The 26,327-nt window shown below is 55.8% G+C and overlaps 1 protein-coding gene across 5 annotated transcripts in view; it reads left to right on the forward strand.

Moving 5' to 3' along the window:
- The window catches only part of ADAMTS14 (ADAM metallopeptidase with thrombospondin type 1 motif 14), a 94,908-nt gene that overhangs the window by 50,535 nt on the left and 18,046 nt on the right, over positions 1–26,327 (forward strand). For 4 of the 5 annotated variants that reach the window (XM_066349496.1, XM_066349497.1, XM_066349498.1 and 1 more), the window contains exons 5-14: positions 10,123–10,206; positions 10,974–11,130; positions 13,991–14,096; positions 16,142–16,285; positions 16,879–17,011; positions 17,741–17,854; positions 20,884–21,032; positions 22,925–23,100; positions 25,453–25,586; positions 25,964–26,087. In XM_066349496.1, coding sequence (XP_066205593.1) covers positions 10,123–10,206; positions 10,974–11,130; positions 13,991–14,096; positions 16,142–16,285; positions 16,879–17,011; positions 17,741–17,854; positions 20,884–21,032; positions 22,925–23,100; positions 25,453–25,586; positions 25,964–26,087 — 1,321 coding nt within the window. The remainder of the gene's footprint in view (positions 1–10,122; positions 10,207–10,973; positions 11,131–13,990; positions 14,097–16,141; positions 16,286–16,878; positions 17,012–17,740; positions 17,855–20,883; positions 21,033–22,924; positions 23,101–25,452; positions 25,587–25,963; positions 26,088–26,327) is intronic. The other variant, XM_066349500.1, reaches the window with a different exon arrangement.

A 26,327-nucleotide genomic window follows, 5' to 3' on the forward strand; every position in this document is an offset into this window, starting at 1 on the left:
CGTCTTTTGATGGCTCGTACAAGGAGACATTTCTTTCTGTAGAGAGAATTGTACTTTTGGAACTGGGTATTCCACTGTCTTGCCCATATTAAAATGTGATTAATTCAGAAGGTTCAGTTAAATCCCTCAGATCTGGAGCTATAAGGGACCACGTGGACAGTGGTGGGGAGCAGGTGGGAAGTTCTACCAAGTTCTTGAGGTTCGCGGTGTGGGGACCAGTTGCCCTCCATCCTCACGTCCTCAGAAATTTACTGTAGGAGAAGGGCGAGCCCATGACCTGTTTCAGTCCTCTCGGCCAAATTAACACGTTTCATTTTCTGACCCTTGACCTCTGACCCATGACTCACAGTGCTGGCCAAGGACCTCCTCCATTTTGTCCTCACCAAAGGCTATGCCAGGACGGTGGCCTGTCTTGGGAACTGCTGTTTCCACAGTGTTGGTTGTACCTTCCTTCCTCTCACAATCTACCAGAAAGTAGGCGAGAAGGAGAGTAAATGTCTCCTCAGGGGTTCCAGAAGGGTGTTTGAGGCTGGCGGTACTCAGTATTGGCTTGCCCTTGTGAGTGTGAGAGCGGAAAGGGCCCTTGGATGTGTGAGGGTGCAGTTGAGGTGGAGCTTTCCATGAGGGCCGGGTCCCCCGGGGAAGAGAGGCTCACAGCGCTGAATGGCCACTCCCAGGGAACTGTTGCCTTGTGGGTTTGCTGCTGCCATGGGGAAACGGGGAAGCCGGCGGGCAGGGTCTGAGTCCCCCGGGTTCAGAGGGTAGGCAGGGTCCGACTCCCCCGGGTTCAGAGGGTAGGCAGGGTCCGACTCCCCCGGGTTCAGAGGGTAGGCAGGGTCCGACTCCCCCGGGTTCAGAGGGTAGGCAGGGTCCGACTCCCCCGGGTTCAGAGGGTAGGCAGGGTCACTCCCCCGGGTTCAGAGGGTAGGCAGGGTCACTCCCCCGGGTTCAGAGGGTAGGCAGGGTCCGACTCCCCCAGGTTCAGAGGATAGGCAGGGTCCGACTCCCCCGGGTTCAGAGGGTAGGCAGGGTCCGACTCCCCCAGGTTCAGAGGGTAGGCAGGGTCCGACTCCCCCGGGTTCAGAGGGTAGGCAGGGTCCGACTCCCCCGGGTTCAGAGGGTAGGCAGGGTCACTCCCCCGGGTTCAGAGGATAGGCAGGGTCTGAGTCCCCCGGGTTCAGAGGGTAGGCAGGGTCTGAGTCCCCGGGTTCAGAGGATAGGCAGGGTCTGAGTCCCCCGGGTTCAGAGGGTAGGCAGGGTCCGACTCCCCCGGGTTCAGAGGATAGGCAGGGTCCGACTCCCCCGGGTTCAGAGGGTAGGCAGGGTCCGACTCCCCCGGGTTCAGAGGGTAGGCAGGGTCACTCCCCCGGGTTCAGAGGGTAGGCAGGGTCACTCCCCCGGGTTCAGAGGATAGGCAGGGTCCGACTCCCCCGGGTTCAGAGGGTAGGCAGGGTCCGACTCCCCCAGGTTCAGAGGGTAGGCAGGGTCCGACTCCCCCAGGTTCAGAGGGTAGGCAGGGTCTGACTCCCCCGGGTTCAGAGGGTAGGCAGGGTCACTCCCCCGGGTTCAGAGGATAGGCAGGGTCCGACTCCCCCGGGTTCAGAGGGTAGGCAGGGTCCGACTCCCCCGGGTTCAGAGGGTAGGCAGCCTGCAAGTTCCGCCGTGGAGAAGAGCGGATGGGCAGCCGACGGCCTCTCCTCCCGGGGGGCTGGCAGCTCATCCTGAGCATTGTGTGGGAACTTCTATTTGGCTGGGATGTTTAAAGCACTGATTCCCTAGGGATTGCATGAAGCCAGTAAAAGGGTTTCCCTTTGCTCTCCCCTGGGAATGCCTGGCTGTGACTGTTTCTGATCCTAATTTCTGAGGCCAGGGTTGGCTTGGCAGATCCGAGGGAGGAGATCCTGTTCCCAGGGTGATGGTCCCATTGTTCTAACCCAGGGAGGAGGGGGCAGGAGCTGCCCGTGAAAGGCTCAACAAGACTACAGGCACTGGTCACTACAGCTCTCGGGGCTGGCCTGCCTCTCACCTTTCTTCTGCTTTAACCTGGACTGTGCTGTAAACATTCACACAACTCCAGACGGTGGGCCAGCACTCTCTCCCCAGCCTTTCTCTGTGCCTTGGGTTACCTGTGTGAAGTGGGTCACTCTCCTTAGGCTTCTTCAAATCTCAGGACTAGGGGACCATTTGAGAGCTTTGAAATGTAATGGCAGTTGTGTTCAGCATTTCATGAGTGCCCGGCGTGTGCCTAGTGTGACACAGACTACTATTCTAGAAGTTCGGTCTGGCTACAGAAACAAGCCTCAGTCCCATGGGAAGATTTGAGAACCATTGAAAACAGTATAGGAGCTTAGAGGAGGTGGCAGTCCTTGTGGACTGAGGGAGAGAGGAGAGCTTCCCGGTGGGGTTGGAGCTGATCCAACCTTAGGTGGAGGGGTGTTGGGGGAAGTGAAGAGCAGGCAGGGAGAGTGTGGTGGTGGGGCGGAGGCATGGCAGGTCGTGGAAGCAGGAGTGGGAAGTTGTTCTGCGTGTGCAGGAAGGTGATGGGTACAGAGAAACCTCCGGGACTCAGCTATGGCAGGACTTCCCATCAGGCAGTAGCATCGGCTCTTGTGTGGAGAAAGAGTATGAGGAACAGTACCTGAGGGTGGCACCCGCGGTGGTTGGGGGCAGAGAGGGGTGGACACCAGCAGCTAGCAGAAGCTGTGATGGTCCAGCGGGCGAGCGTTGAGACCCAGGAAGCAGGGACTCTCCCAGCTGTCTTGGATATCTCAAATGTCACAGGATCATTCCAGTACCTGCTGCATGTCAGGCATAGGGCTGACCACTTTGCAGACGGGCTTCTTGAATCCTCACTGCAGCCTTATGAAGGAGAAATTCCTTGGATCTCTGTGGCTCTGAGAAGCCAAGTGACTTGCTCATAATCTGCACAGCTAAGAGGTGACGGAGCCAGGATTTGATCCCCATATCTGTTCAATTCCAAAGTCTGTGCTTTCCCCCACGGCTGCTGTGGCAGAACTTGGGGTGAGCAGCTCTGGGAAGCAGGAGGAAGTCCCTGGGCTCCCAGCTTGGGAGTGGAAGAGTGATGCCCCCTAATGGAGGACCCTCTTCCTGAGACGGGTCTCCCTGGCAGAGTTATGATCCTGAAGCTTCAGCTCTTCCCCTGGCGGCTGGGCCTGCCTGCCGGGGGGGACATGGTGAGGATCCCTCCTATGTGGGCGACACGCTGAACCACTGGAACGGGAACTCCCTTGGACGTGAGGCTCTGGGAATCCTCATAGGGCCTAGACCTGGGGCAGAGGGAGGCTGAGAAGAGACAAGAGGCCCTTTTGTCGTTCTTATGGAGCCAGTCTGAGGCCTGACCCCTCTTGGCAGCCCATCTGTCTGGGTGGGGCGTCCCTGCCTACCCGTTCCTCACCCCGCCCAGCTAGGCTGACACTACAGGGGTTTTAGATGTGGCTGTCGGGGAGACATTGGCTGGTGCCTCTGTGAGGCTCCTACCAGCTCTGTCGCATCTCAGGGCCCCTTTTGGAGCACTGAGGCCTCCCAGATGTCCTGCCTGGGAAAGCTTGGTACTCCTAGGCCTGGGAGGTTTGGGTGCAGAAGGCTGTCAGAGCAGGACCTTGGTGGCCTCAGCCTGGGAAGATAACATACTGGCATGTGTTAAAAATTCCTCATCAAGGCTACTTGGAAAACCATAGCAGCTGCTTTCCTGCTCTCAGAGAATGCTGCTTTGCCAGACCTTTTCCTTTCGGGGCATTGAGCCTCCGAAGCAACTCATCCCCTCTGCTCACCGGTGGGCGTGTCCTCCTCCTCCCTCTCTTTCTGGTCCTCTCTCTTTGGTTTTTCCCTGAAAAGCTCTCCACTGCTTTTAGGACACTGAGAGCCCCCACCCCCCAAAAAAGCAAAAAATTACTTCTTTAAGGCAGCAGTTCTTAACCCAGGGCAGTTTTGCTGCCCAGGGATTATTTAGGGAGGTTTGGAGATGCTTTAGGGTTATCACAGCTGGAGGGGCGGCTGGTGCTGGCATCTAGTGGAGGAGGCCAGGGATGCTGCTAAACATCCTACAGTGCCCAGGGCAGCCCCCGAACAGAATCCCCAACGTCAAAGTGACCCTCGAGGCCAGAGAACCCTGCCCTGAGGTGCTAGCTCCAGTTACCACACCGGGTATCGACATTTCCAGAGCAAGCCCACTGGGCAGAGGACAGTGTCTAACAGGAAAGGACGCATGCTGGGGTCCCTGGCAGGAGAGATATAACAGTGAGTACACCTCATGTGCAAAGAGAGCTTTATGGTTCACAAAGCACTTTCATACCCCGCATCACACTAGGCATAGTGGTCAGACTCCCCAAATCCTATTCCTGGGATTACTCCTCAGCTCTGAAAATGGGAAGCAGCAGTTCCAAACTGACAGATGCTACTGACTGACAATTGCTCACCTTCTGTTCTCAAGCTTCTGCAAGGTTTGTCTGCCCACACCCAGAAGAGCAAAGCAGGGCCCAATGGGGTGAGGTTACACAGCAGGGCTTGTGTCTTTCCAGGCCTCCACGCTGCCTCTTTTTACACATGGGCAGGCTGATGTGGGCTCTCAGCCTGCTGCCTTTTGGAAATTGGTCATGAGGTATAAATGCTGAGCATTGTGGACTCGTGAAAGGCACTCTGTTGGGCTGGGTGGTCTGTTCCTATGTACTCTGAGACATCAGGAGGGCGAGCCTCTTTTCTGCCCCTTCTCCTGCTGAGTGGCCTCCTTGCCTGTTGCTTCCTGGCCCCTGGGCAATTCTCTCCTTCCCCATCCCTGACTTAGAAGGTGCTTCCCTCGTGCCCCCCCCAACCCCCGCTCCCCACCCCTCCATAGCCTGCTCTGCTTAAGGTTCACCATCCCTGACTCCTTTGGCCTGCTCTAATCTTACCTCCATCGAACCTCCTCTTCAGATCTCACAGTGTAGCTCATATCTTCTTAGTAAGACTATAAATTATTTGAGGACAAGGCCTCTTTCATATTGCCACCCTAACAAGGGGGACGGCATTTTCTGGAGTACAGATGAGGAAATATGGATTGAAGGGCACAAGTGTGCTGATGGAGACAGAGTGTCTACAATCAGGGCTGCCTGGCGAACCCCAGCCCCCCAGGGGTTCAGTTTCTGTCTCTTGCCCACTGATGACATGGTTGGCTGAGCCAGGCTTATGGACTCAGGTGACCAGGGTGTCTGAAGGCCTGCCTTTTTCCTCGGAGTTGTAAATTTCCTCATCTTCTCTCTCGAACCAGAGAAAGTCCACTCCAGCTAGCCTGCCACGGAAGCTGGTTCTGGAGAGCAGCTGTATGTAGTAGCTGAGCCACAGGAACTGAGTTCAGATTCTGATCCTCCTGGTTTCCAGCTGCTGGTTACTTGACCTTTCTGAGCCTCAGATATTTCGCCTATGAAAGGGGAATCATTGCTGTCTCCAAGAGGTTCTCAGGAGATTATATGCCAAGCCCACAGCACAGCAAAACCTGGCACATAGTAAGTATTCAGTGAATAGTAGCTTGTCCCTCCAACCATAGCACTTTCTAGCCCTCCACGTTTTTTTATTTTATTTTATTCAGTGAGAGAAGAAGAAGCAGAGACAGACTCCTGCATGCACCCTGACCGGGATCTACCCAGCAAGCCCACTAAGGGGTAATGCTCTGCACATTTGGGGCATTGCTCTGTTGCTCAGCAACTGAGCTCTTCTTAGCACCTGAGGCAGAGGCCATGGAGTCATCCTTAGTGCCTGGAGCCAACTTGCTCCAATTGAGCCATAGCTGCAGGAGGGGAAGAGAGAGAGAGAGAACCGAGAGGGGAAGGGTGGAGGGTGATTCTCCTGTGTGCCCTAACTGGGAATTGAACCCGAAACATCCACATGCTAGGCCAATGTCCTACCGCTGAGCCAATCCACTTTCTTTTCCTGTTTTGTCTCCATTTGGACAGAGAGAGTCCTGGCCTTTGCTTGTTTTTCTGGTACATACCCAGTGGCCATCCCAGGCCAGTGTGTGATGCCGAACCCTAACCTGGGGGCTTGGCAGACCACTCTGAACTTGGCTGAGGTGTGGAAAGGAGACCAGACATACTGTTCTTTTCTGCCCTGTGGGCGTGTCTTGAGGCTGCCATGCTTGTGCCCACTGCCATGTGAAGCAGTTCCTGTTCCCCTTGAGCTGCCTCACTGGCCTCCCTCTGGTGTCGGGGAGGCAGAGGCTGACGAAGCCAGCCCGTGGGTGCACAGCCAGGCTGGAGCCCGTCAGGGAGCTGCCTGTGTGTGCGTTCCAGGGTCCAGGCCTCTCAGGTAGCTGCATTTCTTGGCTGTGGCTCCAGCACCAGTTTGGCACTGTGGGTGGAACCCACGTGCCAGGCAGCTTCTGTGGTTCCAGCTGGGCGTGGCAGCCCTGACCAGCCTCCTCCTTGGCCTGTTCAAGGCCTCATGGCAGCTTCAGCTGAATCTAAGCACTGAGGTCTCTACTGAGGGGTGATAGGGGTGTGTGCCCATGAGCGTGCCAGGGTCCTGAGACAGCCTGGACAAGGGCACTTGGAATGGCAGGGCCAACTCCACCTCTATTATTTATTTATTTGTTTGTTTGTTTGTTTGTTTGTTTATTGAGAGAGGCAGGGAGAGACAAAGACAGGAACATCGAACTGCTCCTGTATGTGCCCTGACCAGGAAATCAAACTGGCAACCTTCACGCTCCTGAATGATGCTCCAACCAATTGAAGTATCTGGCTAGGGTTTAATTTTTATTGATTTTTAGAAAGAGATAGAGAAAGAAAGGGAGAGAGAGGAGAAGGGGAAGGGAAGCATTTTCTGTTCCACTCAGTCATGCATTTTGGGGTGCTTCCTGTGTGTGCCCTGACCAGGGATCGAACCTTCAACCTTGTTTCAGGATGACACTCTTAACTGACTGAGCTCACTGGCCAGGGCCCCCACCTTTATTTTTAATGGAAGAATAGGAAAAAATAATAGATCTACATCACTTTTATTATCCTTATTTAGTATAAGAAAACACCAGACTGTCTCATTGCTGAAACCTGCTTCTACCACAACCTCAAAACTGTTCATCCATTCTTGTACCTTAGAGCCCCTTTTTGGAGTCATTTTTTCTCTTCCTTTCTGCAGACAGGTCCTCTAGCGAGATCTGTGTAACTATTTCAGTTTTTAAAAAAAAATTTTTAAAGCATTTCTTTGACATGATTGCACTTATTTTTTATTTTATTTTATTTATTCATTTTTAGAGAGGAGAGAGAGACAGAGAGGGAGAGAGAGGAGAGAGAGACAAAGAGAGAGAAGGGGGAGGAGCTGGAAGCATCAACTCCCCTATGTGCCTTGACCAGGCAAGCCCAGGGTTTTGAACCGGCCACCTCAGCATTTCCAGGTCGACGCTTTATCCACTGCGCCACCACAGGTCAGGCCTATTTTTTAATTTGTTAATGCCTTCATTTCATCATGGTTCTTAAAAGATGGTTGGCTGGGACCAGGAATTCAGGTCGGTGGTCTCTTTACCTTGGTGTTTTGATGGTGCCGCTTCAGGCTCTCCCCGTGTGACTCCTGAAAACTGTTCTCAACCCGCTGGTTGTTTCTTGGTGAGTAATCTGTCTTCTCTCTTGCTGCTTGTAAGATTTTCTCTTTGACTGATGTGAGCTTGGAGAAAAGTTCCTGAGAGACTGGTCACCGTCTGTCCCCAGGAATGGAACAGTTGTGCCCAGTGGGACTTTAAGAGGGAGCCTGCGGCCCGCAGAGGCGGTGGACGGAAGGCTGAATGGGGCTCGCGGCACAGGGAGCGTCCTGTCACTGGAAGTGTGTGAGCACGGGCTGGGAAGCTAGTCTTCGTCACATGGCTCAGTTACTTGATTGCCAAGGACCCTGGAGGTCTTAGTGGCTTCTGCCTTCCCTTCCCCTGCACTAGGCCTCGGACCATCTCCTTTGAAGGGACCGTGACCTTTTCAATCCAGGTCATTCCGGCTCCTCCAGCGAGATGTCCCTGATCCCTGACGGCCACACTCCACCATCTTATGTCCCCTCAGCTCCTCGAGTGTGGTGCAGGGTCCCGCTGCAGAGCCTCGTACACCAGTCACTGGCAGCCTTTGGTCCCCAGGTTATTTCAGAGTGCTGAGTGGTCTCTGCAGGTGGCATGTCCTTTTCTGCATTTAGTCCAGATACCTGGAGTCAGAGGCAGTCAGGAGGCCCCATTCCACCTACCACCGGTGTGGGACACTCAGGTTCTGATTCTACCTCCTGCTCAGCTGCTTCCTCCCCAGTCCCACTGTGAGGACCCTCCAGTGTCCTGGGGTAGAGACGGCAACCACTGAAGCAGGGTCACTGGAGGCCTTGTAGGTGGACTTGGCCTGCTGAATGTGGGGACAGAACTGAGTAACATACAGGATTCTGGCAGCAATTTGCCTGGTCCATTTTGGAAAGAGACAAAGGCAAGAAGGTTCTTCCAAATACCAGAGGCCCTGCAGATGAGCCCCCCTCAAAGTATCCCAGTGACCACTCTCTTCCCCTGCCCCTGGGCAGCTGGTGCATTTCATGTGTATATGTGGGTACAGATGTGGCTATATAGAGCATTTGTTGCCCATGACCCTGTCTTTGGTCTGCATGACTACAGGGCATGTCAGGGAGGTGAGATACTGACCCCACCCCTGTGTAGAAGGAAGGTCATGTTCCATACTGTTGGAGGGGTTATTTAAGAGTCATTCTAGTTCAGATCAGTGATCATTTCTACAGATCAGCAAAGAATCCCTAGGGTAGAATTCTGTTAGGGAGAAACTGTGTGTGAGGCTGATTGGACCCCCATACTCTACTTGGCAGTTCTAGGTTAAGTCAGGAGCATGTGGGTTGGGAAGGACATCATCTCTTTATGCATTTGAGCACTTTGCTTTCGTGATGTCTTTGCTCCTGCTGGGGAAAAGAGGAGGGGAGGGGAGGAGCACTGCCAACCACTGGACTTCCTGTCATTCCCTGTGGTGGTGTTTGGGGGGGACCTCCTGTCCCACAGTAGGCAGTGGTCTTTGACCTCAGTTTGGTCCAGACATGAACGCCAGGCAGACCCTGGCGGAAGCCTCATGCTTGCAGCTCTTGAGTCTGCACGCTCACGAGTTGGGGCAGCTGCCAGTTCTGGGCACTGGTAGAGTGGGCGAGGCTCTGCTATGCCTGTAGCTCTTGCTGCTGCAGCCCTGCACGCACAGCCTAGCTCTGTCCTTGGCTGGCCCTGAAGGGGTGTGTCAGCACAGGAGCAGACCTCCAGTTCCCCTCCTGGTCTTCTCCTCCCTGAGGGACTCTCACATGTAGAGTTGGCCTCGCTGTACCTCTCCACTTGGTGGACAGCAGTCCCTTTGTGGGTTGTAAGCTGGTCACTTTGCTCATGAGCTGAAGGGCATGGAGAGACAGAAGTGGTGAGAAGAGGGGAGTGGAGAGGACTGTGTGTTTTGATCAATTGTGCAAGCACTGCCCCACAGGTCCCCGGGCTATGGGACAAGGCAGCTGTCTGACTCAGTGCTCCTAAACTTGACTGAGCCTGAGAAGCCCTGGGGACCATGTGCACACACAGGCTTTGACTTGGGAGGTGGGCCTGAGACTCTGTATTTCTGATAAGCTCCAAGTGGTGCTGATGCTGCTGGGCCAGTGTCCTAGAGTGCTCCCCTGGCCTGGCCTGGAGGAGTGCCCAGACACCACGGCAGACAGGTGATGCCAGTGGCAGCTGGCAAAGTACACAGCATGTGAAAACGAGCGACCTGACCCAGATGACATGTCCGGAAGGGGTCTTCAGAGCTGTGGAAAGATGAGAGTCCTCATCAGAGTGGCTGAGCTTGAGCCCAGATCCCTCCCACTTTGGTTGGAAGAGAGAGCTCATGGTTGGAATTAGAATTTGAACCCCAGCTCTGCAGCCCATTTTCTCCATGGCCTTTTGGCAGGTAATGGCCTTGGGCAGGTCATTTTGCCTCTCTTTGCCTCAGTTTCTTCATCTGTAAAGTAAGGATAAAAATGCCTGCCCAAAAGGCCATGGTGAGAATGAAATGGGATAAAGAATGTCAGGTGCTTGGCCCGGTACTTGCCACACAATAGGCCCTCAGTGGATGTTTGCGTCCCCTAACACCGCACACGCTTCTCTCCTTACAGGTGGATGAAATTTACCACGATGAGTCTCTGGGAGCCCACATTAACATTGCCCTTGTCCGCTTGATCATGGTTGGCTACCGACAGGTACACCCCCCCCCCCCCCCCCCCCGGTCAGCAGGCAGGCTTTGGAAAGAGGAGCGGTGTGGGGCCAGAGAGCACTCTGGCTACAGTGGGGGGGGGGACCGCAGTGTGGGGGGGGGAGGGACCGCATCTAGGGAACATTTGTCTTCAGCATCAGAACCCTGAGACCATTAACATTGAGGCTTCGGTGGCAGAGGCATTTGGGAGTGATAAACAGGGACTTCTGGGTTCCCTCCAGTCTGATATATGGACAGTCCTGTCTCCTTACAGCTGAAGGCCCCTCTCCCCGAGGACTGATGGGGAAAGTGGGGCTTAGAGAGGGACAAGTGACCAGCACACGTCCTACTAGGGTTGGACCTGGGGCCCTGGGCTCTGCCATCTTAGACCCGTTGCTTTTTGTCCCCCAAAGTGGGTAACAACCAAATTTTCCTCGAGGGGCTATTGTGAAGATTAAACAAGACACCAAAATATTGAGGAAATGTTCAGAATCACATCTACCTTGTGGGTTAGTTGAGGGATTAGAGATAACATGAGTCCAGTTCTTAGCAGACAAGTGTCCCTACACAGGGCTGGACATTCTCTAGAGTAGAAGAGTTATATGTCAGCAGCAACCAGAGTCAGTGACCTTGGGACAGCTAGTGGCCTTGCGACAGGCACTGTAGTCCCATGGGCCTCCGTGTTCTCCTCTGCCGGTGGGAGGGAGTTTCGGGTGCCCACTGCATCTGGGGGCTCCACCAACCACTCCGCTTTACTGCTCTCCGGCCCTGCAGTCCCTGAGCCTGATTGAGCAGGGGAACCCCTCTCGCAGCCTGGAGCAGGTGTGCCGCTGGGCACACTCCCAGCAGCGCCAGGACCCTGGCCATGCAGAGCACCACGACCACGTCATCTTCCTCACCCGGCAGGACTTTGGGCCCTCAGGTATGCAAGGTACTGTATTTGCCTTGGCCAGCTGTGTGCAGCTGCAGGGCAGAGGCTGAGGCTTGGGGCTGTGCTTGCTCCGGGGCAGCACCCTGAGAGGTGCAGATGCCAGGTTTCCTGTCAGCACAGAAGTCCATGGGACTTCAGAGTCAGGACCTGCATGGACAGGTGGGCAAGCTTTGCAGTGACTTCTTGGGGATCAGGAGGAGGGTCCCTACTCGGGTCCCTGCTGTCCTGGTGGAGACTGCAGGTGGCTCTGTGCTTGCCTTCCCAGAGCCCGGCTGTTTGCAGACCCTCAGTGATCTTTAAGATGCTTCTGCCCACACTGTACTCATCTGCCCTTGTCGCAGATCATGGGCACCTACTGGGGCTTGTGTGGAATTTGGAAAGGAGGTCCATGCTTTACCCACAGCTGCACGCCTCTCTAGCCCAGTGAACCAGCTCACTTCATCTCCCTGGGCTCCCCTAGCTTTCGAATGGGAAAAATTATAGTATTTACCTTCCTCCAATCCAGGGCTGCTACAAGGGCAGGTGCAGGGGGGTGGAGGTATGTGACATGTCTGTGGCAGAGTGTGACTGTAAGCATTCTGCAAACACGTGAAGCTTTGACTCCCCCAGTTTTCCACATGGGGAAACTGAGGCACGGTATTGAAGAGGCTTGCCCATGTCCCACTGTAGAGAGGAGGCAGATCTGATACTCAGCCTAGATGTCTAGGCTTCAAGTTTAGGGCTCTCTTGTTTTGTCTGGTTTTGATGCTAGAAGTCAGCCAGCCATGCCTCCAGCCAAGGGTTTCTTGTCAGCATTCCTGAAGCCACAGTGTGGGCTTGCATGCACACCTACAGATACAGATACACACATGTGTGAACACAGCTACACATGCACATTCACGTGTACACCTACCGTGTACGTGTGTGTGCCTGCACCCCGTAGAGAGCACACCTCAGATCTTGAGGACAGCAGAGTGCCCAGGAGCCTCCTTCCCACCGCAGCCTCTCATTATTTGTCACTAGCCCCATCCACCTCCAATAAGAGAGCATTCCTGCAGTTCCAAGACAGGGCCTTGCTGTCCTGTCAGCTGCTGGCCCAGGCAGGGAGCACTCTCACATCACCTCCTCCTCAGAGGCCTTCCCCAGCCACGTCTGTCCCCCCAGCCCATCACTGGGCCCAGGGAGACTGAGAAGCAGGCCCCCCACAACACAGGCCTCACGCACACCTGCAGCTTAGCGGGGCTGGCGGGGCTGTGGCTGGTACTGCCGGCCCCTCTGCGTCGCCGTGGCTCCTGAGGCCGCGCAGCTGTGCTGCACCTTCACCGTGTTCTCCCCACCCCGTGCCCTCTCCCCGCTCTGGAGCGTTGCCTCACCTGTCCTCCAGGCCCCGTCCCGTGCCACCTGAGTCATTGCTGGTCCCCTCACCCCTCAGCTGCCTCCATTCCCTTCCTCCACGTCACCCCTGCACTGCTCCCTGTGCTCCTGGACTCTGGCCCTGCAGCCACCCCTCAGCTGCCTCCATTCCCTTCCTCCACGTCACCCCTGCACTGCTCCCTGTGCCCCTGGACTCTGGCCCTGCAGCCACCCCTCAGCCGCCTCCATTCCCTTCCTCCACGTCACCCCTGCACTGCTCCCTGTGCTCCTGGACTCTGGCCCTGCAGCCACCCCTCAGCCGCCTCCATTCCCTTCCTCCACGTCACCCCTGCACTGCTCCCTGTGCCCCTGGACTCTGGCCCTGCAGCCACCCCTCAGCCGCCTCCATTCCCTTCCTCCACGTCACCCCTGCACTGCTCCCTGTGCTCCTGGACTCTGGCCCTGCAGCCACCCCTCAGCCGCCTCCATTCCCTTCCTCCACGTCACCCCTGCACTGCTCCCTGTGCCCCTGGACTCTGGCCCTGCAGCCACGCCTCAGCTGCCTCCATTCCCTTCCTCCACGTCACCCCTGCACTGCTCCCTGTGCCCCTGGACTCTGGCCCTGCAGCCACGCCTCAGCTGCCTCCATTCCCTTCCTCCACGTCACCCCTGCACTGCTCCCTGTGCCCCTGGACTCTGGCCCTGCAGCCACGCCTCAGCTGCCTCCATTCCCTTCCTCCACGTCACCCCTGCACTGCTCCCTGTGCTCCTGGACTCTGGCCCTGCAGCCACCCCTCAGCCGCCTCCATTCCCTTCCTCCACGTCACCCCTGCACTGCTCCCTGTGCCCCTGGACTCTGGCCCTGCAGCCACCCCTCAGCTGCCTCCATTCCCTTCCTCCACGTCACCCCTGCACTGCTCCCTGTGCTCCTGGACTCTGGCCCTGCAGCCACCCCTCAGCCGCCTCCATTCCCTTCCTCCACGTCACCCCTGCACTGCTCCCTGTGCTCCTGGACTCTGGCCCTGCAGCCACCCCTCAGCTGCCCTCTAACCCCAGTGTCCCTGCGAAGCCTCCGCTCCCTAATGTGTGGGTGTCTGGCAGTGAGGGGTAGGGCGTTTGGCCCTGGCTCCTCTGTTTTCCCCATAGAATTTAACACAGTGCCACCCATCCCTACATTTTTTTTAAAAAGCTTATTTGCTGACTGACCAACTGACTGGCTGGCTGGAGGGATGGGGAAGTCGGCATGGGCAGGCTTGACCCTGTTTGGAGAGCCCCTGCCTGGTTTAGAGGAGGGGTCGGCAGGTGCAGGGGGTGCAGGCCCGGGGAGAAGCGTGCAGCCTTAGGACAGGCGACACCTGGCCCTGGTTGCTCTGCAGCAGGTGTGACTTTCCAAGAATCCTTCTTACTCCAAGGCCCCTCCAGCAGTGGCCAGGTCAGGATGTCCCTGTGGGACTGCTGGGCACAGGCCTCGGTGTCTTCCCTCACTGTGTGTTACTGTTCTCTCTGCCCTCTCTCCTCCTCCCCACAGGGTATGCACCTGTCACGGGCATGTGCCACCCCTTGAGGAGCTGTGCCCTTAACCATGAGGACGGCTTCTCTTCGGCCTTCGTGGTGGCCCATGAGACTGGTCATGTGTAAGTGGCACAAGAGGGATGGCTGTGCCGTGAGCTCAGAGGGGTCTGTGAGGTGGGAGGCTTTGCCGTGAGCTCAGAGGGGTCTGTGGGGTGGGAGGCTGTGCCGTGAGCTCAGAGGGGTCTGTGGGGTGGGAGGCTTTGCCGTGAGCTCAGAGGGGTCTGTGGGGTGGGAGGCTGTGCCGTGAGCTCAGAGGGGTCTGTGGGGTGGGAGGCTTTGCCGTGAGCTCAGAGGGGTCTGTGGGGTGGGAGGCTTTGCCGTGAGCTCAGAGGGGTCTGTGGGGTGGGAGGCTTTGCCGTGAGCTCAGAGGGGTCTGTGGGGTGGGAGGCTGTGCCGTGAGCTCAGAGGGGTCTGTGGGGTGGGAGGCTGTGCCGTGAGCTCAGAGGGGTCTGTGGGGTGGGAGGCTTTGCCCGGATCAGGTTCTAGTCCCAGTATTTCGGGGGTGCCAGAGGAGCCACCTTAGTGAGGCTGTACCCTGACAGGTGAGAGCCCAGGGCCCGGCCCCCAAATCCTGGGGAAATGGCGGACCCAATATGGCCCTGTGCTTGGGCAGGCCAATGGAAGTGTCCCCAGGAGGCAGTGATCAGCATTCTGAGTAGTCTCTGTTTCTCCATCCCATCCACACCTTGAGGCCCCTCTGAGACCCGTCCTACATGGTGCTCAGCACACACGGAGTGCTGCTAGGCCTTCAAACAAGCACACTTAGGCTCAGGCCACCAGCCAGGCTGGTGGCCGGCTTGCTTGATCTTTGAGCCTGGATTTTGTGTACAGCATACTCATTCATTCATTCATCCAGTATTTTTTGAGTACCATGAGACAGACCCAGTTCTAAGAATGGGGCCTCGTGGAGAACAGGACAGAGATGCACCCAAGTGGTTACATGCTGAGAGAAAGCCAGTAAACCTCCATACAACGTGTCAGATGGTGACACACACATGCCACTGTCATGTCTCCCAGCCTTGTCTGTCCATAAGGACAGAGCTAAGGGACATGCTCTCCTGCCCATACTCAAAGTGAGAGGCATGGGAAGGAGAGGGGTGGGCCATCCCAAGAGGATGGGCCTGCTGTCCATGGTCTCTGTGCCCCTCTCCGCATCAACCTGTCAGTACAGGAGGCCCGTGCAGATTTCATCCTAGCTCTGCCCCTCACTGGGCAGGTGGCCCCTACTCTCTGGCGCTTGGTTTTCTCATCTGCAGCATGGAGGCTGACAGTAGATCCACCTCTGCGGTCCCTTCCTCCCCTGGAAACTGATGGTTCCACATTCTGGAACCAGGAGTCTGCCTTCCTTTTGGGGGGTGGGAGGCAAGGAATACCCACACTTCCCTGAGCAGAGGCCCCTCCATGTGGAAAAATAAGGTCAAGCTTAGAGGACCATGTGTCTGTCTAGTGGTCAAGGCCACTTAAATACTCCCAAGTGGAAGTATTTAAGAATTTAGAACTTTGGGCTTTGGCATTAAATAGTAAGTATAAAGAGCAAATGTTAAAATTTAGACTATCATATGGCAGGTGTGTGCCTTAGGCAAAGCTCTGTGCTGAGTATGGTGGGGGTGGAGCAGCTTGAGCACAGAGGCGCTCAGCAAATGAGGCTGACCTAAATGGAATGAGACCTGGCCTTGTGCTCAAAGGCCTTGGGCCTGGTGAGAGCTCATGGCACGCAAGCTGTCCATGGGGTATGGGCGGCTCCTGCTGGGGGAAGTCAGCTCATGGGCTGGCAGCCAGGGAGGGTGTTCCGGGGCCAGAATGGGGCTTGCACTGACCTTGGAAGCTGGAAAGATGTGGGTCGGGTTTGAGGAGGGGCAGAGTGTCTGGGAGTAGAGAACAGCAGGGGTGGGGCTTTCAGGGAGGAATGAGTCTGGCCCTATTGAGGGACAGAGTGGGGCCTCCGCTTCTGTCCAGAGGGGTGGTCTTCCCACTGCACGGTGGGAAACTGGGGCCGGAGGCACAGCATGAAGCCTGGTGAGGGCCGGCTTTCCCACTGCTGGCCCGCCTGCCTGTGGGGGGCCCCCCGGGTGTGACCCGAGGCTCCCCTCTGTCTCCCCCCACCCAGGCTCGGCATGGAGCATGACGGTCAGGGGAACGGCTGTGCCGACGAGACCAGCCTGGGCAGTGTCATGGCGCCCCTGGTGCAGGCCGCCTTCCACCGCTTCCACTGGTCCCGCTGCAGCAGGCTGGGGCTCAGCCGCCACCTCCCGTAGGTCACCTCCACCTCTGGGGCCCGCGATGGGGGCGCATGTGGCCTGCCACTTCATCTCCCCCAAGTCGTCTCCCTTCACAATACTGCCTCTGAAGCACTCACTTCAAAGCTTTGCTCATTAGCTCCTGGGCCTCCAGTCCAGGACAGTGTTAGACTCACGGGTGCAGTGCTGAGAATGGGCACAGAGTGGGTTTGGGCGGGGCGGGTGCAGGTGAGATACTGTCACCAACCTGACCTGGCAGCTGGCCCGGGACCAGCATCCTGCATCCTGCATGGCAGGCTGACTGTTTTCTACCCTCTGTGCAGTGAGCCCTCAGATGGTTCGTGACCCAGCCCTTCATCTTACCCACAGCGTGTTCCTCTACCATGGCCCAAACTGGCCTGTACGAGAGTCACAAGCTGAGCCCCTCACCCGACCCCGGGTGTCCTTGCCCTGGGCACCCTCACACAGGCGTTGGTGGGCATGAGGCCCTGGATCAGATGACAGACACAGCAAGGGGCAGCGGGGTGGATTTCTGCAAAACGTTCTGCTCCGTAAGCCTTGGGAATTCCCGCCTCAGCCTGGTTCACCTCCCTGTCTTCCCCGGCAGCTCCTACGACTGCCTCCTTGACGACCCCTTTGCCCCTGCCTGGCCCCAGCCCCCGGAGCTGCCTGGCGTTGACTACTCAATGGACGAGCAGTGCCGCTTTGACTTCGGCACTGGGTACCACACCTGCTCTGCGGTGAGTTCCCACCGGCCTCTGTGACCCAGCCTGGTCATTCACAGAGCATCTTCTGCCCAGCCAGGCTGCTGGTCTGGAGGTGGGCCCAAAGGCTGGATTCCATCAGGGAGATTCAGGGTGACCGAGGCCCAGGCCCTGCCACCTTCTGCCACATACCTGGCTTACTCGGTCCCACCTGGAGGGGTGGGCATGTGCAGTGGCTGGAGAATGCTTTAGCCCTGGGATAAATGGGAACAGTCCCTAACCAGAGCCCAGGCAGAGGCCCAGAGAAGGAGACATCCCAGGGCAGGGGGCTTTCTGAGGGACCAGGCCTTGGTGACTCACTGTACTGAGTGCCTCCCCACCCCCATCCGGGACTGTAGCCCCCTCCTCAGTTCTGTGGATCAGGAGGCTCTGTGCAGGGTCAACTTCCCCACTGCCCAGGCACACTAGGACCTGTGGTCTGTGCTTTGGGGGTGGAGAAACAGCCTGAGATGTGGGATTTCAATGCTGAAATGCTGTATTTGTAAGGAAAGTTGTGTCGGCGGGGGACGATAGGAGAGAAAAGGAAATTGGACCTTTCCAGATAATCTGAAACATAGTCTAGAGGGAGACGACAGTCCAACCTTGCCTGGGTGCCGTGGGGTCTGGGCTGGACCAGCAGACCCCTCAATAGCCCCCACATGCACAGGGCTCAGGGGCCTCCGTGGGCCTAATCCAGCTGGGTGACCCCATGCCCTTGCCACACAGTTCACGACCTTTGATCCCTGCAAGCAGCTGTGGTGCAGCCACCCAGACAACCCGTACTTCTGCAAGACCAAGAAGGGGCCCCCACTGGACGGGACTGAGTGTGCGCCAGGCAAGGTACCTGCAGCAAGCGCGACCTTCCTAGGTCAGGCCCCGGGGACCCCCTGCCTTGTCACTAGGTGTGTAATGAATGTGTATGCGGAGGGCGGGGCTAGAGGACAGACGCGAGCCCTGTGGTCATGGAGGCCTCCCACAAATTCCCAGTGCTCATGTCCTCCCTTCTCCCGTGCCACAGCCTTTGCTTCCACAGTTGGCAGAATTTGGCATCGTCTCATAGCCCATCCAGCAGAAATGCTCACTCCCATTTCACAGACTGGAAGAGTGAGGCCCAGGCAGGTTAAGGAACTTGTGGAGGTCACGCAGGGAATGGTTAGCAGAGCAGGGATGAAGGGAGGAGTCCAGGTGTCCTGCCTACTGCCCCCCACCATGCTGTTTTTTCCACACATGTTCTTCCCCCACAAACCTGACCTTCACATCTTTTCCTGGTGGGTGTTTGCTCCCTGATGCACATGTGTGGGCAAAGCTTTCTTTGTCAGAGGGGCCGTGTGGTCAGGTGTGATAGCCCTGAGCTGGGTTCTGAAACCCACCTCTGCTCTACTGCTGGCCCTGCCCAAATCGTCATGTGACCTTGGGCCATTTATTGAACTTCCCTGACCCCCGCTGGCCCGTGACCACATGCACTTCCCACCCCGTATGTGTTTCTGAAGTTACTGAGTCATGTCAAAACGAGTGACAGAACTCGGAAGAAGCATGGCATCGAGAGGTGTGACGGTGACTCAGCCTCAGCTGTGAGCCCAGCCCCTGGGGGCCACTCCCACCAGCCTGTCCTCTGTCTTCGGTGCTCTGCCCTCGGCCCCAGGCTCCTCCCATCCACATCGGGGCCTCCTCTACCTTGTACAGGCCCAGTCGGCTCCAATCTCGCAGGCCTTCATGCTGGAGACCGAGTGCCTGCTGCACGGTATCAATGTTGCAGGCCCTCTCCTGTCGCAACTTCATGTAACAGCTCAGCAGCGGTTCTCAGTTTTGGCCACACTGGAACCATCTGGGGAGATTTAAAAGTCCCCACCCCCAGAACAGGGAGTGACTGCATATGGGGATGAGCTACCTCTTTAGGGTGATGGAAATGTTCTAAAATTGGATTGTGGTGACGGTTGCACAACGCTGTAAATTTATGAGAACTCATTGAATTGTCCACTTGAAATGAGTGAATTTTATGGTATGTATAATATACATCTTGTTATGGCTTCTTTTTTAATTTTTTTAAAAATTTTATTTATTTATGTATTTTTTACAGAGACAGAGAGTGAGTCAGACAAGAAGGATAGACAAGGACAGACAGGAACGGAGAGAGATGAGAAGCATCAATCATTAGTTTTTCATTGTGCGTTGCAACACCTTAGTTGTTCATTGATTGCTTTCTCATATGTGCCTTGACCGCAGGCCTTCAGCAGACCTAGTAACCCCTTGTTGGACCCAGCGACCTTGGGTTCAAGCTGGTAGGCTTTGGCTCAAACCAGATGAGCCCGTGCTCAATCTGGCGACCTTGGGGTCTCGAACCTGGGTCCTCTGCATCCCAGTCCGATGCTCTATCCACTGCGCCACCGCCTGGTCAGGCTTGTTATGGCTTCTTTGAAAACATCCCTTCCCCTAGAGATTCTGATTCAGTTGGTTTGGGGTGAAGCCAAGGCATCTGGGCTTTTGAAAGTTCCCTAGTTCAGTGTTTTTCAACTAACAGCCCATAGACTGGTACTGATCCACCAGAATCATTGGGTCTGTAATCTTCATACAACATCAGGACTGGCACAACATTTCTGGTGGACTGGCAGTTGAAAAACACTGCCCTGGGTGACTCCAAGGCTGAGCACCACTGAGTTATCCTTGAAGAAGACTCAGAGAGCTTTGTTGTATTTCTCTGTAGTTGTCTTAGAGGAGAAGGGCAGGGAGTTATTTTTGGTTGAGCCTTCCTTTGTGCCTGGCCCTGTACTCAGGCCTTTGTAGGTGTTACTGCCTTCAGTTCTTAAAACAGCTTCATGTAACAGGTGACCAAACTGGGGTGTCAAGGTGAAGTTAGGCCAAAGCCACACACAGCCAGCCACGGCCAAGCTGGGATTCCAGCCTGGGCCTCTCAGACCTGGTGCACACGCTCCTTCATCGGCATGGATGGCTCTCTCCGCGGGGTGGGCCTGCACACAGCCAGCCACGGCCAAGCTGGGATTCCAGCCTGGGCCTCTCAGACCTGGTGCACACACTCCTTCATCGACGTGGAGGGCTGTATCCGCGGGGTGGGCCTGCACACAGCCAGCCACGGCCAAGCTGGGATTCCAGCCTGGGCCTCTCAGACCTGGTGCACACGCTCCTTCATCGACATGGAGGGCTGTATCCGCGGGGTGGGCCTGCACACAGCCAGCCACGGCCAAGCTGGGATTCCAGCCTGGGCCTCTCAGACCTGGTGCACACACTCCTTCATCGACGTGGAGGGCTGTATCCGCGGGGTGGGCCTGCACACAGCCAGCCACGGCCAAGCTGGGATTCCAGCCTGGGCCTCTCAGACCTGGTGCACACGCTCCTTCATCGACATGGATGGCTCTCTCTGCGGGGTGGGCCTGCCTCCCATGAACGCACCTGCTCATGGCCCTGGCTGGTGATTTTCAGGTAGGGACGAGATGGACTCTAGATAATCTAGTGTAGGAAGACGTGTCCTCTCTCCTTTATCAGCCCTTTTTTTCTCCCTGATGGCTGAACAAATAACTGCACAGTTATTATCACCATTAATTGTGCTACCGCCGTTTCCAGAGGGCTGTGTGTGCCAGGCGTTATCTCACTGAATGCTCATGGCAGCCCTGTGGTTGGGTGCTATTACCCACGTGGCACAGCTGAGGAACAGGCTCAGAAAGGGGAACCCTTTTGCTGAACATCACTCAGCTCATGGAAGAGCTGGGATTCTGTGTAACCTGAGGCTTGTGCTCTTAATGACCCTCTCTTTGGTGGTGCCCAGCAGCTGTGCCATGTGCCTAGTTGGGCACCCTCCATGGCAGGGTAGGTGGCAGTGGCCCCAGCGTGACCTCATGTCCTCTGCTCCATCCCAGTGGTGCTTCAAAGGTCACTGCATCTGGAAGTCACCAGAGCAGACTTATGGCCAGGATGGTGGCTGGAGCTCCTGGACCAACTTTGGGTCATGTTCACGGTCGTGCGGGGGCGGAGTGCGATCCCGCAGCCGGAACTGCGACAATCCATTGTGAGTATGCTTGGCTGGGGTGGGACCCCTCACCTTAGGCCTGAGGGGCTTGTAAGGGAAGGCACTGGGGGGTAGGGCACAAGGAAGAAGGACCCCTGCAGTGGTTGTGCATTCTAGTGGATGAGGACCCAAAATTGTCAGTGGGGGTGGGGCCTGGGGTGGGGGAGGTGGATCACTCCCACCTGGGTCTGACATCTTCCGTTAGGTCTGGCATCTGAGAATGGGTTTGAACCAGTGATTTTCAAACTTGTGTGCAGAAGTTTTCCTGGAGAGGTCTGGGGGCCCCAAGATTCTGTTTAACAACCCTTCCTGTGACCCCAATCCTCTGGCTAAACTTTGAGAAAATCTAAATTGCTTGGAAGCCATGTCTTGGAAGAATAAATTCCCCAAGTTTGTTTTCTACCACATGACCACATGAAATAAAACTTTCTTTAATTTTTCTTAACTTACCTCTTCCTGATACCAAATCTCCCTTCTCATCCCCAACCTAACTTTCAGCATTCTGGAGGAGCATCCTGTTTCTCCCTTACTACCCCCTTGGTGGGGACCCCTCCCGTGGTTTTGGAACTGCTGAGTGCCAGCTCTGCAGGGACTCCTTCTCCCCGTGGGAGCAGCCTGTGCACAACAGCCTTATTCGGGATGGGGGCTGATGTGGGCCCGCTGGCCCAGGAGCCAGGGATTCTGAAGCTTTTCATGGCAGGACCTGTCCCACCCCCCACACACTGAGTGACGGTGTGAGACTGTAGGATGGCAGGTCTAGCATTGCAGTGGCTCAGCAGCAGTCATCCCCCGCCCCCAGCGGCCTCAGGATAGGTCCTATATACGCTGCTGTTTATCTCCAGGGATGGGAAGCTCAGTACCTCCTGGGGCAGCCTGTTCCCGTGTAGATGGCTGTACTGACCTTTCACACATATGGGCCAAAACAAACTGCCCTGTAACTTCCACCTGCTGGGGGTATGGAAGCTGGGGTGAGAGCAAGGCCCACCGGGCCCACTCTGAGTAACCACCTTCCAGTCATGATGGATAGCTATCCCCTTGATCAAAGCCACCAGTTATTGACTCCTCTGTAATAATAACTTTATTTTACAAGGCTTAAATGAAATAATATGTGTATTCTCAGCACCATACCCAGCACAGATGAAGCATTAATAAACGACAGCTGCTATTATAATTATTACAGTCTCTGGAACACTTTCTCTGTGCCAGGTGGGATGCTAAGCGCTCTCCTGCATACACCCCCGTCATTCTCCCAGCACCTCTGAGCAGAGCTCCAGTAACCTAGTGCACTCGATACTTTGTATTCATGACCTTTACTAAACCTGAATTTAATGGAGAAGAGAATACAGATGGCTTTAAAATACCTTTTCTTATTTATTCTTCATGGACACGCCAGGAGGTGGGTAAAATAGGAGGTGTTATGGTCCTTCCCTTAAAGGGAAAATTAAGGCATATCAAACTAAGTGACTTACCCAGACTGTACAGTCAGGACTTGGGGTTGTAGGAGTACTTGACTCATTTATTGAGTCCATACTGTCTGTCAGGCCCTATGTAATAGCTGAAGGGATGTGGTACAAGAGGAAGAGGACTGATTCCTCTTCCAGCCCAGTCGGAAGCGTTAGTTATTCCCCCTTCCCCGGCTTTTGTCCGTCTCTTTCCCCTTTTCTACCCCCCGCCCCAGTCAGCGGAATAGGTGTCATGTGCTTGAAGGATGGAGCCTGCCAGTGAGCCCACGGGCTCTTAGCTCAGTGGCCTCACGGTGGGGGACTCTCTGTGGTTCTCAGTTGTAGATCCCCCTTTTAAGCTAGTCTAAAATGCTGAGCACCAGGTAAGAATCCCAGCCCTCCCCAGCCTTCCCTGCCAGCAAGGTCACCCCCTCCCTGTGCCTGCCCTAGCCCAGCCTACGGAGGCCGCATGTGCTCAGGGCCCACGTTCCAGTACCAGATCTGCAACAGCGAGGAGTGTCCGGGGCCCTACGAGGACTTCCGGGCCCAGCAGTGTGCCAAGCGCAACTCCTACTACATCCATCAGAATGCCAAGCACAGCTGGGTCCCCCATGAGCCGGAGGACGGTGAGTGGGCCCTGCTCCCCCTCCCCATACCCTTGAGCACCTGCTGCGTCCATGTCCTGCCAGGCAGGGCCTGCCAGGCCTGGGCCCACCAGTGAAGGTAGTGGAGCAGTGGGGGCACCAGAGGGACATCGCAGTCGGCAGGCTTGCCACATACATCTGCGTAGGCCTTTGGTGTTGGGTCCCTTCGGGGAGGGGGCACCGTCCTCATGTGGTTATCCCTGATTTTTTAAAAAGACTTTATTTATTGATTTTAGAAAGAGGAGAGAGAGAGATAAAGGTGTGGGGGAGGAGCAAGAAGCATCAACTCATAGTTGCTTCTTGTATGTGCCCAGACCGGGCAAGCCTGGTGTTTCGAACTGGCGACCTTAGCACTCCAGGTCGACGACTTATCCACGGCATCACCACAGGTCAGGCAGTTATCCCTGATCTATATACTTCCGATGACTGCCTCCTGGAGATGCAAGGAAAACGTGTTGAGCAAGGGCAGTTCACGCAGAGGTGTGTGAGGCTGGCAGCTGTGCTGGTTGTGGGGTTGGTGCACAGTATAGGTACAGGCACCCGTGCTTTGCAAAACCAGCGTCCTGAGAAACTCAGTCCCATCACATGCCATGGTTTTAGGTTTTACTGATTGTGCTACAATTTTGGCAGTTAATGAAAATGATTTGAAAGGCAGGCAGAAGGGAAGCTATGGGATCCTCATGCAGACACCCTCCAGGCAGCCCTGGGACAGGCACAGGCCTTGGGACTCATGGAGAGAGGACCAAGGCAGTGCAAGTGCCTGCCTGCTGTGGAGCATTGGCGAGGCCAAGGGAAGCCAGCGAAGGGCCAGTATTCACAGGGCTTCAGAGCCAGCAGTCCTCTGAGGCACCTCCCCTTGCGCTTCTCTCCGTGGTCCTTCCACGGACTGATGCTCGCCCCTGCCGCGCAGCTCTTGGCCTCAGACAGTGCCGATTTGAACAGCCTTTCCTCTCTAAGCCCCGGCTACTGCTTTGTAGGCTTGGTTCCGGAGTATCAGCTGTAGGACCCTCAGCTCTTCAGCTCACATTTAGAAGGAGTCTTCAAGTTGGAAGGGACCTCTGAGGCCTGTTGCCTGCCAGTCAGTACACTTACCCCTCTGGAACATGTTTACAGGGAGTGTCTTCTCCCTGCTTGGAGTTCTCCTGCTCTGGGGAGCTCACTACCCCCTTGCCACGGTAGGCTGGCTGCCCTGGGGCCCACCTGCCTGGGGCCTGGTGCTCAGGGCTATACATCTTTGAGGTGGTTGGAGCCCCCACTCTTCGGCTCCCCCGGGCCCCACCTGGAATCTGGCCCCTGTATGTGAAATCCAAGTGGTTTCGGATGTTCTGGCTCTGGACTCAAGTCCTGAGTGCTGGGTTGTGATGTCACTAGGCACCCTGGGAGCCCAGGGACCAGGGCAGGACCTGATGTTTCCTTAGAAATTTGGATGAGTGAGCAGCTTGCTTTGCAAGCCTTGCAAGTCCAGTCAGAACCAAACAAGCCCTGTTGCATGGAGGGAGGGGCTTAGAGTTTGGTGAGGCTCATGGGGCAGCTGGACTTTGGGTTTTCCCAGGATTTTCAGACAAATTCTAGGAATTTAGCTAAGCCCCAACCTCCCATTTTCTAAGAATCACAGTGAGTGTTTATATGGTCTCTGGGACCTCTTTTTTCAGACATTAATGGCCCAGATAATAGAGCATTTTATTGTTAGAGCTAGAAAGGACCCCTTTCCCTTCCTCACTGTTGCTCCACTTACAAACCCAAACGCAGGCCGTAGTTCTGCCTGCCTTTCACGCAGCCCTGTAACGTTTGCAAGTGTGTTAAGATACACCAGTGTGATTGGTGAGATGTATGTAAAAGTCAGGGCAGATTGCCTGGGTTAGAATCCTGGCTCTCCCACATATTGTGCGGCCTTGAGCAAATGCCTTAACCTCTCTGGTGCTTAATTTCCTCCTCTATAATGTTAGAACCTACTTCCTTAGGGTATCGAGAGTTTTAAATGAGTTAATTCACAAAAAGCATTTAAAGCTGTATATCAGGAGTGTGTAAAGTTTTGGAGGTACCTGGTACATTGTAAGTATTCACTACTGAGTTGGTTTATTATTATCATTGTTACTCTTATCACTTGATTTTTCTCAAGAACCTGATGTGACATTTTACTGATCAAGAATAATAAATAAAAAACGGAGGCTCAAATGGGGTCAGATAATTTGCCCAAGGTCACATGGCTAATAAATGACTGACAGCCCCTTCTACTGGCCCTGGAGCTTCCTGCTCAGGCCTTGTGCTAATGTCCTGGCTTAGCCCACTTTGTCTGAGCCCAGCTGGGGCTCAGCATGGCCCCTCTTCCCACAGACACCCAGAAGTGTGAGCTTATCTGCAAGTCAGAGGACACCGGGGATGTGGTCTTCATGAACCAGGTGGTCCACGATGGCACACGCTGCAGCTACCGGGACCCCTACAACGTCTGTGCCCGTGGCGAGTGTGTGGTAGGTTACCCCTTCCGGGCCACCCACTCTGCCAGCCCCAGGGAATTGGAGGGTTCCCCTGCCTGCCCTCCACTCCCTGCAAAGAGAAGCATTGCTTCACTGTCCCCAGCCATGACACCCTTTGGTGCTCAAAACAGCCCTGGAATGCTGGAAAGGGGTTACTGCCTAGCCCCATTCAAGAGGAGAGGAGTGGGCTAGTTTTAAGACCTTGCCCATGTCACATGTAAGTCTATGACAGAGCCCTGTCTGGGAATGCCTATTGGTTCAGGGTCCTTGTGTCAGGGTCCTGGAGACCAGGGAAGGGGCCATCGGCCACTGGTTCCAGGGTGGTGACGGGTGTGGGGACCTCCTCTCACTGACCCCACCTCTGGCCTCAGCCCGTCGGCTGTGACAAAGAGGTGGGGTCCATGCGGGCAGACGACAAGTGTGGGGTCTGTGGCGGCGACAACTCCCACTGCCGGACTGTGAAGGGGACACTGGGCAAGGCCTCCAAGCAGTCAGGTAAGCAGGCTGGGGCTGGAGGGGTGACCAGGAATGGCTGGGGGTTTAGCCCCGCCAGGGTCCGAGAGCCTGAGCTGTCCCTCGGGTGGGCCCGTCCTCCTTGAGTTTGGGCCACAGTTTATGGGGGGGGTGGAGAAAGGGCCTTAGAGCCTGTGTCCAGACCTTCCCAGGCTGCCCAGGGCCGGTGAGGCAGAAAGTGTAGCTGCTCACCTCATTTCCCAGGTGACCTGCTGCCTGAAT

The sequence above is a fragment of the Saccopteryx leptura genome, chromosome 9, assembly GCF_036850995.1.
Source record: "Saccopteryx leptura isolate mSacLep1 chromosome 9, mSacLep1_pri_phased_curated, whole genome shotgun sequence".
NCBI lineage: Eukaryota > Metazoa > Chordata > Mammalia > Chiroptera > Emballonuridae > Saccopteryx > Saccopteryx leptura.